General features: G+C 39.4%; 1 protein-coding gene across 2 annotated transcripts in view; it reads left to right on the top strand.

Moving 5' to 3' along the window:
- The window catches only part of lama2 (laminin, alpha 2), a 588,604-nt gene that overhangs the window by 423,006 nt on the left and 151,023 nt on the right, over positions 1-14,575 (top strand). For both annotated transcript variants that reach the window (XM_041187590.1, XM_041187589.1), the window contains exons 30-33: positions 2,185-2,309; positions 3,759-3,845; positions 4,596-4,789; positions 12,045-12,187. In XM_041187590.1, coding sequence (XP_041043524.1) covers positions 2,185-2,309; positions 3,759-3,845; positions 4,596-4,789; positions 12,045-12,187 — 549 coding nt within the window. The remainder of the gene's footprint in view (positions 1-2,184; positions 2,310-3,758; positions 3,846-4,595; positions 4,790-12,044; positions 12,188-14,575) is intronic.

Below are 14,575 nucleotides of genomic sequence, written 5' to 3'. Positions count from 1 at the left end.
AACCTTTGCCACTCCTTTTCTTTAAATTTTAAGTCATTTAATGAACAGTGTAGAGGTCCAATAGAAGAGATGAGGGAAGGGCAAGAAAAACATAAGAGTCCAAGTTACTTCAGAATAACTTATGATGCCCCATACATTTTTCATGGGCAGCAACATGTGGTTGGACAAAACCTAAGTAGAGAATAAAAATACAAAACGTATATTCATATAACACCACTCATGAAATTAAATGTCTAAGGTTATTTTACCAAAGGAATTTGTGGACAATGAGGCAGAATAGAGGAAAAATTATTGATGTGACCAAAAACATGAGTAAAGTTGTAAGTTTTGAAGAGAGCTTTCAAGCTGGAGAGAAATATAGCAAGCTGAAAAGATTTAGATAAAATTTTTGAGCTTGTAGGTTGGTAACTGATGATTCTTTACTTATTAATGGCTGCCAATCAATCTCTCTGGCTGAGAAAGTGAAGAATTATTAGCATGGAATCTCACTTCTTCAGATCACAGAATCATAGAATCACAGTGCAGAAGAGGCCCTTTGGCTCATCCAGTCTTCCCCGACACGTGAGAAACACCTGACCTACCTACCTAATCCCATTTGGCCCATAGCCTTGAATGTTATGACGTGCCAAGTGCTCATCCAGGTACTTTTTAAAGGATGTGAGGCAACCCGCCTCCACCACCCTCCCAGGCAGCACATTCCAGACTGTCACCACCCTCTGGGTAAAAAAGTTTTTCCTCACATCCCCCCTAAACCTCCTGCCCCTCACCTTGAACTTATGTCTCCTCGTGACTGACCCTTCAGCTAAGGGGAACAGCTGCTCCCTATCCACCTTTTCCATGCCCCTCATAATCTTGTACACCTCGATCAGGTTGCCCCTCAGTCTTCTCTGCTCCAGTGAAAACAACCCAAGTCTATCCAACCTGTCTTCATAACATAAATGTTTCATCCCAGGCAACATCCTGGTGAATCTCCTCTGCACCTCCTCCAGTGCAATCACATCCTTCCTATAATGTGGCAACCAGAACTGTGCACAGTACTCCAACTGTGGTCTCAGCAGGGTTCTATACAACTCCAACATGACCTCCCTACTTTTGTAATCTATGCCTCGATTGAAAAAGGCAAGTATCCCATATGCCTTTTTCACCACCCCACTAATATGCCCCTCCTAAATGTTTTAGGGGATTTTTATCATGGAAAATTTTTAATCTTAATTTTTTCTAAATTTGTCTTTTTGCCTATTTTCTTTCTCTTTCCAATCTTTCTTTCCCTCTTTTCATTTATTTTTCTAATGTAACATTGAATTCACCCACTCTAATTCACCAGCTTGTTTATTTTTCAATCCTTTAATCATCATAAAGGAGACACACTGTTTGTCCCATTGTTTACCAAAGTGCACTGTTGTCCTCAATATGCCACTATGAGCTTGTAACTCCATCAACTTTATTGGCAAAAAAGTTTTAAAACTTACGTGTGCACAAACAAGTCTTACAGGGCACGCTGCAGCAAAATCTGGGCCATTGTGAATACTTTTCCTGTGGAAAGAAGTTACTGGTGTACTGCCAACAAAGAAATCATGTCTAATGCATCTTTTCTAACCAACAACCTTTATACAAAAAGCAATTTTTCAACAATAGAAAATGTTTTTTCCCCAGAAAGAAGAATGACTGTTCTTCGAGCTCAGCCTTTTCTGCAGTTTATTGCTCAAAGGAGAGATCACATAACTATGGTTTCAAAACAGCTATTTTTCAAAAATATACTTTTCGCTGTTTGTGTAACTTCTGAAGTTATGAAGCCAGATTTTGAGTACTTGGCTGCTGACAGTCCTTTACTACAAAGCAATAAATCATTGGGCGCATGAAATGATTGTGGACAGGCAGAATGTTGTGCACTGAACTAATAAGAATACAGTCTTGATTTTGGCTGCTCTGAGAAATTCAGGATTTTTTTCAGCTCAAAATATCAGTCAAAGAGACTTTCAAATGGCTTCATTGCATTTTCCAGTGAACTGCTTGGACATATTGTGTTCAAAATGTCAGGATAATATGCTTTCCATGGTATTACTTTTTTGATTGAAATAATATGTGAACAGTTCCTGACTTGAAATGCTTAGATATACAAATATCAACTAATGCAGTTCATAATGAAGATGTACATTTTTACTAACCAGAATCTCTTCCCACCAGAATTGTCGTGACAACACAGCTGGTGGCCATTGTGAAGTGTGTGCTCCTGCGTACTATGGGATAGTAAGAGGATCGCCAAATGATTGCCGTCCTTGTGCTTGCCCTCTTCAGATTTCCAGTAACAAGTAAGATTCTCGCATTCCAACATTTCAGATGCTATTGCCAAGATCCACAAGACAAAATGGGCCTGAATGTTTGTAAGGTCCTCATGATCACTCGTCATATCTCGAGATCAGAACACCCAGTCAGTGGCTGTGTATAGAAATTTATATCATTCCTCTTGAAGGTTCTGCTGAGCTCCAGTTGGAGAACATCTGTGGAAGTTCCATATGAATATTTAATTTAATAATTTTAAGAACCGGTAGAATTATGAACATAAAATATATAAACTCATCCAAATTATTCTGTGAGCTTTAGAAACCATTCTTACCACTTCCTAAAAATGTTTTCTTTATGCAAAACCTCATATTTTGCATGTCACTAGAAATTTTTTCCCCATTTTCTTCCACCCAATCTCCTAACGTGCTGATGCTCTTATGCATTTTATTCTTGCTGGTCATTCTCCAGTACCTCTACCAAATGATCTTTGTTCATGTTTGCTTCTAGACAACATTCTGTTCAACCATAAAGAGCACTGCAGCTAAGTTTGATCTAATCCCCACCTAAGTTCACTTGTTCAATTGGAGCAACAAGTGTAAAATAGCAATTAGCAACCACAATCTGGTCAATTTTTCCCTCCTTAATCCGTGGGTAATAAGTTCACTAATAATGCCTATACAGTAGCCCTAGCTGAGATCAGGCAGCTCAATATTGACCAGGGAATGAACCTAGGATCTGCTTACCTTTTATTGCTTAGTTATTCACAGGCTTAATCAACTGAGTGATCAGGAGAGCCTTTATCTGAGATTTGTTGAAAGATGATTGACAGATTATCAGGAAGAAAATGAGGTAGACGATCAGAAAAATTTCCGCCCACCTCATCTGCATTTTAATGATGGAGTTTTGTTTGCTGTAGGCATAGGCCTAGCATAGCCACCACCTCCTCTCTCAACCTCAAGTAAGAAATATATATCTCTGCTCCTTTTTCCTGATTTTTGTTTCTGAGCAAATGGGAATTTCTTAAGAGCATATCTTTTTATTTTTGCGTTATGGTATTTTAACTTTCTCATTATCTGTGGTTAAAGCTACTCAATGTTTCAGTGAAGACCAAGAATTTAACAAAACTGTTGAGACAACCCTGGCAGCAGTGTCACTTCAGACTTTTCATTGTGTGAGTCAGGCATGCCACCTGCCTGATGAAACTGTTTACATGTTTTCTGGATGAGTTGAATGTTGACCCATGTTGCGATTTAGATATACAGTCATAGAGGGAAGATTCTTTCTGCACTCCAATGAAATAACCTTACAGTTCAGTCTGGCCCTGCAAGGAAAACTTACATCAAGTAATTAGTTTTATTTTAATATCAGTGCGGCCTGACATTTATTGCCATTATTGAAAATGAAAGTAAAATATTTTTAGATTAATGTGTTATCTATTTAGCTTTAGTTGACCTTTCGTATTTAATTATTTTTAGCTTTAGTCCTACTTGCATTATGGAAGGACATAATGCTTACCGCTGTGATGCATGTCAAGAGGGATATGAGGGGCAGTACTGTGACAGGTAAAGTGTCATTTTGATCATCTGCATGTAGTATAATAATTCAAGGATTAATTTGTTAATTATTAGGATAGTTAAGTAACTATGGTATAGTAAACAATTCTAAGGTATTATACATATGTTCTTAAAACATTATAATGCTTAAGATCTTTTCTTATATGAAAACAAAATCAATATATATGCTGGCCCTGAAATTAGGGGGAGGCAAAAGGGTTGCGTAGTTTGGGCAAGAGCAGGTAGAAATTGGATGGACCATGAAAATATGGACATTACATCATACAATCTATTCTCTATTATTCACACATAACAATTCTGGACACAAAGGATGCTAATACATCTCTTGAAGCTAGTGTTTCTAAAGGCCTTGGGGATTTAAAATTTAACAGGCTAGTTTCTTGAAATCATTCAATCACAGAAAGATCATTTGTTTTATGGGATCTGCCCATTGAGAAAGCAACAACACTGAAACATTTTTTTAACTTATTTTCCTGGAGTGCAGGCGCACTTACACTGCATGTGGATCTGCAGGTATGTGAGCAGGCATGTACCAGCACTGGAAATGATGGGGTAGTCATGTGTAATGTCTAAATACCTCTGATTCAAGAATATGGCACTGAGCCAGAAACATATCCAACAAGTAAGTTCCAGGATCCAATCTCAAAAAACCTCTTTCAGGACGTCTGAGTCTACGGTTTATGTTTACCAATGCATTTGAATATCACTGTTTGCAAATTCTGATTTTGTCATTGTTAGGTGTGCACCTGGTTACTATGGTAATCCAAGAATTGAAGGAAGCTCTTGTATACAATGTGAGTGTGATCCTTTTGGTTCATTACCTGTACCATGTGACAAAGCCACTGGTCAGTGTAAATGCAAACCAGGAATGAAGGGCTGGACCTGTGATAGCTGCATGGAGTGGCATGTTCGTGAAGGCACGAAATGTATTTGTACGTATCCTAACATCAAATATTATTAAAATCATGTGTGCTGACTTGTCTGCATGTATATTTTCTCCAACATGACAAATTCAAATCACTGGACTTCATAAACCATGCAGTTATTGATTCATCATTTGGGAAGGCTTGCAATACATGCAAATAGCTGATTTTGCAGAGCCCAACCAAATGGCCTCCAGCCTCAGTTTTTTATAGTTTGATATTGATGCTGTTGAAACCATTTACAAGCCAGATTTTCAATTTTGCAAGCTTTGGGTTAATCCAGTAATTTTAAGTGCGACAAGTTCGCACCCTTTGATAACCAAACTAGAATGTTGCATTTCGTGCTGATGTATTTACAAATAAGAAACTTATTGTACTCAGAAATCTGTTTCTTTAAACAGACCTGCAACAATCTTTCAAGTTTACCAGATAATCTTGTTAATTTAATGCCATTCTATACTGAGAATGGTTTTAATCCTCATCTTGTTTCTTCATAGATTACTACGTGTATTCAGAAAGGTGTTCTGGTTTTCATGGCCAGGATTTTTCATTTGGCATGCTTTGGTGGGCCTGACACGCCGACGTGAAAAATGACGCACGATGTTTCATTTGGCAGGCATGTGCCAGAGTCGGCTGCGCCCCCGCTGATAATTGATAGGCCTATTAAGGCTATTAACGAATTAATTAATGTCAAGTTATGGTTGGTGGGCAGGTGAAAAGGCCAAGTGGCCTTTATATTTTTTAGGAAATCTCATCCATGAGCAGGATGAGGTTTCCGAAAGCTTTTATGAATTAAATAAAAAATTTTCATGAAAAATAAAAACATGTTCCATCTCATGTGACACAGTCACATGAAATGGGACATGCTGCATTCAATTTTTATTGATTTTATTTATTATTTTCAAAAGTGCTTCAATCTCCCTGTGGTAGCTCCATGCCTCAGGCAGACTGTTGCGCTCTTTTGCGTGCATGTGCGAAAGAGCACTGGCCCTGACACTCCCTCCTCCCATGCCCGCACAGGTAGCACTGAGTGCTATCACTCGCATTTTGCGCTGGGTGGGCCTTAACTGGCCCACCCGTGTAAAATGTTGGTGTGGAGCTGATCGCCGGCGGTGGTCGGTTCCGCGACCACCCCCGCCTGCACCCGCCAAGCCTACCTGACACGGGAAAAATCCAGGCCCATCAGGCTAAAGGATGAAGTATCAACATTGTCAAAAAGTTCTTCCAGAACTAGAAATGGTAGCAGATTCATAAACCTTCAGTACAAAGGAATAGTGGCAGCTCTTAGAAGCTCTTCATTTGACTTTCATTCAGTATAAGAAATAAAGATAGCTGTATTTTCAAAATTCTACACAAATCACTAATCTCAGTCTTGTATAATTTGATACTGAAGCTGTTTAAATTATTGAATTTGGACTTTACTTTAGACTTCATCTTCCAGAAAGTTATGAAGTTGAGTTTGTCAATTGGGAGGTAGACTTTTTAAAATTACAGCAATTTTCTTTTCCCTTTGAGAAATCTAGGTGAAAGGTTGAGGCCGGCACAGATAATACTACAAAGGCTGAAAATGAAACCAGCCATAAAGCTTAGTGGCCATGATGAGTTTTGAAACCATGAAATTGAAAATTACTATTTACTATCATATTTGATAAATGCTGTCAAAGCTTTTCACTTGGCACTTATCAGGACACATGCAAGAATGCCAAATTACAAAGGGATCAACAAATTGTACTGCATGAGAAAATGGGTGCTGATTGATTGGCATGTCGGCTGTGAGTGGTTCAGATGTTGTCATGGTGAATGCGCCAGGGAGCTATTGCCCCCATGCTTTTGATTATTCAGTAAGGTTGCCTACAACACAAATGAGTAATGTGGTATATGAATTTCAGTGCTGGTGCGATGCCAGGTACCCAGACCGTGTGTCCTAATAATTAGTGGAGCATATCAGATGGCACAACCCTTTGGCTGTTCTCAATAGGCAGAGTACTGACCGTACCCAACCAATCTGTGCTTGCAAAACTCAGAACACAATGTCTAACATTGTATGTGATTCCATGATTGGGCAGCAGTTACTGACAATCCTGAGTGCATTAGGACTCACACTAAGAACCAATTTAAGATTATCAGTTGTGTTATGGTCCCAGCTGGCGTTACTACTGGACAAGCCCGATCCCAGGGTGGAACCTGGCTTGATAGATCCTAACTTTTATTTTTGTTTTGAAATGTGGAGAGTGGCTACTGAACAGAGTTGCTGGAATCAGCTGATGAACTTTTAATAAAATAATAAAACATTTATTAAACAAGAAAAGATGAACTATATTAAATTACTCCTTCACCCAAAAATATAGTCCATGCAAACCAATAGGTGACCTGTGGTCAGGCACACCACACTCTGAAACCAAGTGACAGATGCCACCCCAAACAGATGCTATGGATCTCTCATCAACTCCCCACAGATGCTTGTCACCCCGTGACCAACCAGTCTCAGTGAACTCCACTTTTCACACGAACCTCCACTGTTTCAAATCTTTACTCTCGAAAAACCCGCTTTGGAATATTCTCCCAAATGACACTTTCTATCAGACGTCTTCCACAAGGGTCCACCTCCAGGGTTTCAAACTCTCCTTATGATGTTCCTCCCCCTGGATCGCTACATGCATTCAAGCTTTGCTTTCCATGCACGCTGTCTCAAATACTCAGCTGTGCCAACAGAACACCACTGCTTCACATGCCCATAATAAGGAGTCACCAGCCTTTGGCTGTCTCCTTGAATCTTCTGGCTTCTCATAAGCCTATTTTGCCTTAAGTCTGCTTCCTGCAGCTTTCTCTCTTTAAACTTGGAGTGTTCCTCTCTGCTCCTTGCTTTCACTTCAACTGAATAGGATCTTGATCCAGATTCCTGTCCTTGTCCTTTGACTTAACTTAAAGGGCTTCTTGGGACCTTTCCCTTTTTCCTGTAGGACCTGCTCCCTGCAGCTCCGTCTCCCAGTGGACTGCTGAGAACTTGGTATCTGCTTTGAGATCCAGAACTCACTTGACATTCCCTGTTACTTTAACTTTAAAGCAACACATCCAAGATTCTTAGACTTATTTTCCTCAGCAATCTGCTAGTATGTCCAGCTAGAGAGAGACTTAAACTGTTTCCTCCACCTTAGGGCATAATCACCAACTGAACTCAAACTGCTTTGGGTTTCTCTGGCCAGAATTTTCGGTTCAGTGAGTGGGGGCAGGGCCCACTTACCGATGCGTAAAATGATGCGCGGTGATGTCGGGTGTGCATCTCGATGTCGGGTGTGCATCTCGATGTCACCGCGCGTCATTCAGATTTTCAGTTTGGTGGGCGCGCACCCAAGTCAGCTGCACGACTGCCAGACTGTCAAAGACCTGTTAAGGCCATTTAAATATCAATTAAAACACTTAATGGAGCTGCCTGTCCAACCTTAAGGTTGGTGGGCAGGCGAAGAGCCCAGGCGGCCTTTGCATTAATCATGAAACCTTATCCATGGGCGGGTTGGGGTTTCATGAAGGTATTTAAAGTTTTATAAAAAGTTTTAATAACATTTATAGACATGTCACAGCTCATGTGACACTTTCACATGAGGGGACATGTCTTAAATTTATTTTTCTTTATTAAAATTTTCAGAACTTCAACAAATTTCCCTGAGGCGGCTCTGTGCCTCAGGGAGATTTCTGCACTCTATAGTGCGCTTGCGCAAAAGAGTACACTCCCTGATTCAGGCAACCCTCCCCCTGCCCACACAGGGAACGCTCAGTGCTTCTGGGTGCGCATCACGCTGGGCAGGCCATAATTGGCCCACCCATATAAAATGGCGGTGCCCAGTCGATTGCGAGTAGCAATTGGCTGCGTGCCTGCTCTCACCCAACCCCGCCCCCGCCCCCCATTGGGGAGAAAATTCTCCTCTCTTGCCCTTTGGGTCCCTCCCTCTGCACCCCTGTTGTTTTGACTTCCCTGCAAGAGTCACAAAACCTCATTAACATGCAGGCATCTTTTAAAGTGAAACTAAAACTTAAGTTCCCCCTTTCTTAGCACATAAATACAGAAATACAAATTAAGCTTTAACTTAAAGATATATCTTATTTCTAACGCACACAAATAGGCATGTAACTTAAACTATCTCTCATTCCTGACAGTTGGGCTCATAAGGTATTTCACTTATGCTTGCTGGAAGCTAGATATATTCATATGCAGGGACCTGTCCTCTGCAGCCAAAAGGACTATGTCCAGACTTTGCACCTTTTTTGAGTAAACAAAAGCATGAAGGGCAATCCTCCCTAGTACATTCGCCATGGCAACATCTCAACCAATCATAGGTGACTTGCCAAGCAATCAGCAATCCTTTTCTTGTGCAGTGTAAATTGTCTTTCCCTTTGAAATTTAGCATTCTTGCATCAACCCTGATGATTGCAATACAAAAGGTTTCAACAGCATGTCTCATTTTTCAGCAATACATTGCTAAGCATTACTCCATCCATTAGTTTAATAGAGGTATTAACCTGTGGTTGCCCTCCCTTTGAATTTTTGAAAAGCCTTATTAATAATACATTCCCTTAAAAAGAACAGACTTATAGCCTGTGATTAATGTCTCTTATAAAATAACAGAAAGGGGAACATACTAAGGCCAGAATCTTCGGGTTGGCAAGCCACAGCAGGGCCCGGGCCCGCTCACCGACATGTAGAGTGATGTGTGGTGACATTGGGCATGCATCCCGATGTCACCGTGTGTCATTCGGATCTTGAGTTCAGCGGGCACACACTGGAGTCGGCTGGGTGCTCGCCGAACTGTCAAAGGGCTATTAAGGGCATCTAAACAGCAATTAAACTAATTAATTCAACTGCCCGTCCAACCTTAAGGTTGGCGGGCAGGCAAAGAGCCCAGGCGGCCTCCGCATTTAACATGAAACCTCATCCACGGGCGGGATGAGGTTTCATGAAGGTTTTTAAAGTTTTATTAAAATTTTTAATAAAATTCATTGGTATGTCCCAGCTCACATGACACTGTCACATGAGGGGACATGTCTTAAGAATTTTTTTTCTTTATTAAAATTTTCAAAAATGTTTGAAAGAGCACAGGCCCCGACTCAGCCTCCTCCCCCCACCTGCACAGGGAGCGCTCAGCACCTCCGGGTGCATGTCACACTGGACGGGCCTTAATTGGCCCACCCATGTAAAATGGCGGCGCGCAGCCAATCGCAGGTGGTGATTGGCTGCGTGGCTGCCCGTTCCCGTCCAATGCCCCGACATGGAAAAATTCTCTCCTAAGTGTTTATCCACCAACATTGTGATGAATAAGTTTTGCCTATTGTCATTTCATTATAACTGTTCTGTACCTCTTTCTGTGAATATGTCCTTTATTTCCGTAATTAATGACAGATTTCACACTGAAATCCATGATTATTCCAAGAATCTACCATCTCAAGGAGTTCTAAGTTTTATTATTATGAAGGCATACTGATTTCCAGTATGTTGATCTAATTATATATTTTGACAAGTTTTTAATCATGCAGCAGTTGAATAATTAATTCTCAGTCCCGCTAATGATTTCTACATGATAAGGCATAAGAGAAACTTGTCAATGTTTGAAATAATGGTCTGGCCTTTGCTCTACGTGGCTTATTCCTAATAAGCTGAGCTACTTCCTATCTTTGTAGGGAAATTGCTGATGGCATGAGCACTTTATGTTTACAAGCTAAGTGACAAAATAAAATTTCTTAAATACATTTGACCTTGTGGCTGTAAAATTAAATTTACTGATCTTGCACCCCGGCAGGAAGCCATTTTCAAAGGTAGCGAGGGTTGGAGGTCCAGCTAAATAGGCAGAAGGATGATTTTATGAATTGCAGTATATTTGAGCATTGCTCTCCACTAGAATTGTGAGATCTTGAATTTACTTCCTAACATTTCCCAGTATATTGCTTAACAGAAATTCAATTATTTTGATAAAATGGAGTAAGCCAGGAGAAAGGTTACACAAAGTAGAAATATATGCATGAATTGTTGCCTTTGATTTGGGCAATGTCTGAAATTGTGGCTTTTGATTTGTTTTGAGATACGTGTTGTGTTTTAACATAGGTTTAAGTTTCATTTTTTCACACTAACAAGTGTCAGTTGCCAGCTTTGGAAAGTGCTAACGTTCTCACTATAACAGCAATTATTCCTTGGTTGGTTAGATCAGAGACATTTGGTTTTCAGTTTACATTAAAAAATTTTTTTAGGAAGTTTGTAATCATCGGAATGTTATATATATTCAGAAAGAAGAAAGGTTCCCAGACAGTAGCATTGAATGGTAGTCACACTACAAGTTGTGAGGAAAGAAATCAGAGGAACTGGTAATCAAGAAGGGAAGAAAGAGACAGGGGATAAAACAAGGAATGAGACCCACTGGGAGGAGTAACAAATACATTGCCAGGAGCAATCCATGAGATTTTAAAGGACAAGGCAGAACAGGAGAATGGGAAGATAAGTGGCAGATGCAGTTTAATGCAGAAAGTATGTGCGCTTATACATTTTGAGAGGTAAATCAAAGAGAAAAGGCTATGATCTCAAGCTAAACGGTAAATGTGAATGGGGGCAAATCAGGAAGATTAGTAAAGAAAAGCAGGAATGAATTTAACTTTAATGCTGGTAAGGTCGGCTAAAACATCTGTGTCATTACCTTTAGTTGTTCCATGCCTTTTTAATGAAAATATTTTCAGATTACTTTATCCACACACATCTGCAGTACTGATAATGGTCATATTTCAATGGATAAAGAATAGAAAATGGTCTTTTAAGTTATGGTAATAAAGCATTATGTTGTTATGCTGCATACAATGTAAAAAGGATAGGACATTTGGTCAGCAAAGTTCATTTATGAATATTTAAGATGCTTGTATTTCATTGCCATGTGCACTGTTGTCACACACTCCATTGACCAGTATAAAATGAATCAAATAACTAAATGAGTTAAAATGTGAATTAATATAGCAGTTTGAAAATGTAAAAATATCCTATCAATACATTGCCTTCAGTTGCTACAATGACCAACTGTAATATCTAGCCTAGTGCTTTAAAATATTTTCAAAGATGGGATCTATATTAATCGTAAGACTTTATTGCAATCATTTATTGTTCCTTGAACATAAAAGTTTGTTGTGTAAACATATAAACATACTAATGTGGAAAAGACAGATTGCATTTAACTTTTATACCATTTGCTTGTAGTCTAACTAGTTTTATATTGATGTTGAATAAATCTTACATCAGCTTGTGATGATGAATGCACGGGACTTCTGCTGAATGACCTTGAACACCTTAATCAACTGATTACAAGGCTGAATCTCTCTGGACCCTTCCCTCCTCCTTATAAGGTGCTTTACAGATATGAAAATGTATCTCAAGAATTGAAGGCAAGTACAGATTTCTGTTTCAAACTAGTCTTTTAGGATATGCTAACTAAATTTAGTAAAAAAGAATAAGACAAGGAAAGGAATTGTATTGAAAATATTGATTTACTGTTTTTAATGTATTTTGATAGTATTATATCAGTTGAAAAAGTCAGCATTTTTCTTCTATTTATGTAACCAACAAATTGTGAACGTTTTTTGAGCTAAATAGTAATTTCAGTTACGCAACAATTTATTTTTTGTAAGGCAGAGACTGACAGGGTGACGAATTTATTAAAAACTGAAGGAGAAACATAAGCAGAATCACACAATCACAGGATTGTTACAGTACAAAAGGAGGCCATTCAGTCCATTGTGTCTGCACCGGCTTTCCAAATGAGCAATTCACATTGTGCCATTTCCCAGCCTTCTCCATGTAGCCCTGTACATTCTTCGTTTTCAGTTAATATCAAATTCCCTCGAGTGCCTCGATTGAACCTGCCTCCACCACAATATCAGGCAGTGCATACTAGATCGCAACCACTTGCTGTGTGAAAAAGTTTCTTTTCATGTCTCCATTGCTTCTTTTGCTAATTATCTTAAATCTGTGACCTCCTTCTTGATCCTTCCACCAGTAGAAACAGTTTTTCCCTATCTACTCTTTCCAGACCCCTCATGATTTTAAATAACTCTATCAAATCTCCTCTCAACCTTCTCTTCCCAAAGAAAACAGTCCCAACTTCTCCAGTCTATCTAACTGAAGTTCCTCATCCCGGAAACCATTCTCATGAATCTTTTTCTGCACTCTCTCTAACGCTTTCATATCTTTCCTAAAGTGTGTTGCCCAGAACTGGACACATACTCTTATTGAAGCCTTACCAGTGTTTTATACAAGTTTAACATAGCCTCCTTTCTCTCGTATTCTATGCCCCTATTAATAAAACCCAGGATACTGTATACTCTATTAATTGTTCTCTCAATTTGTTCTGCCACCTTCAATGACTTAAGCACATATATATCCAGGTCACTCTGCTCCTGCACCCGCATTATTTTATTTTGTATTGTCCCTCCATGTTCTTCCTACCAAAATGAATCAATTCACATTTCTCTGCATTAAACTTCATCTGTCACTTGTCCGCCTATTTCACCATCTTATCTATGTCCTTTTGAAGTTCTGCACTATTCTCCTCACAATTCACAATGTTTCCAAGTGTTGTATCATCAGCAAAGCTTGAAATTGTGCCCTGTACACTAAGGTCTAAGTTATGAATATATATCAGGAAGAGCAAGGGATCCAAAACTGACCCCTGGGGTACTCACTACAAACATTCCCCCAGTCTGAAAAAAACATTCATTAAGTACTACTCTCTATTTTCTGTCACTCAGCCAATTTCGCATCCATGTTGCTAATGTACGTTTTATTCAATGATCTATAACTTTGCTCACATGTGTGTTGTGCAGCACTGTATGAAACGCCTTTTGGAAGTCCATGTGCAACACATCAACAGCATTACCCTCATCAACCCTCCCTGTTACGTCTTTCCAGCAATTTAGTTAAACACAATTTATCCTTAGGAAATCCATGCTGGCTTTCCTTAATTAATCCACATTTGCTCAAGTGATTACTAATTTTGGCCTGAATCATTCTTTCTAGACCACCACTGAAGTTAAACTGACTGGCCTATAGTTTCTGGGCTTATCATTACACCCGTTTTGAACAAGGCCGTAACATTTGCAATTCTCCAGAACCCAGCACTACACCTGAGTCTAAGGAAGACTGGAAAATTATGGCCAGTGCCTCTGCAATTTCCATTTTCACTTCCCTCAGTATCCTTGGATACATCTCATCTGGTCCTGGTGCCTCACCAATGTTTAAGTGCAGACAGCCTATCCAATATCACCTCCTTATCAAATTTAAATCTATCACATGTTTGGGTTATCTCCAATTTCAGCACAATCTGGGCAGTATCTTCTTCCTTGGTAAAGACAAATGCAAAATAATCATTTAATATTTCAGCTATTTCCTCTGACTCCATGTCTCCATTTTTTGGTCCCTCATCGATCCCACACCTCCTTTTACACCCCTGCCCCCCACCTATTGCTATACCTTTGGAAGACTTTGGAATTCTTTTTTATGTTAACCGCTAATCTCTTATTCTCTTTGCTTCTCTTATTTGCTTTATTGCTTCCCCACTGAACCTTCTATATTCAGCCTGGTTCTCCATTGTATTATCCACCTGACAACTGTCATAAACACTTTCTTTTCTTCATCTTAATCTCTATTTCTTTTGTCATCCAGGGAGCTCTGGATTTGCTTACCCTACCTTTCCCTTCATGGGAATATACCTTGACTGTGCCCAAACGATCTCTTCTTTGAACTAAGATAAAAGCAAAAAAACTGCAGATGCTGGA

The sequence above is a fragment of the Carcharodon carcharias genome, chromosome 5 (assembly GCF_017639515.1).
Source record: "Carcharodon carcharias isolate sCarCar2 chromosome 5, sCarCar2.pri, whole genome shotgun sequence".
Classification (NCBI taxonomy): domain Eukaryota; kingdom Metazoa; phylum Chordata; class Chondrichthyes; order Lamniformes; family Lamnidae; genus Carcharodon; species Carcharodon carcharias.
This window is presented reverse-complemented; position numbering and strand designations above follow the sequence as displayed.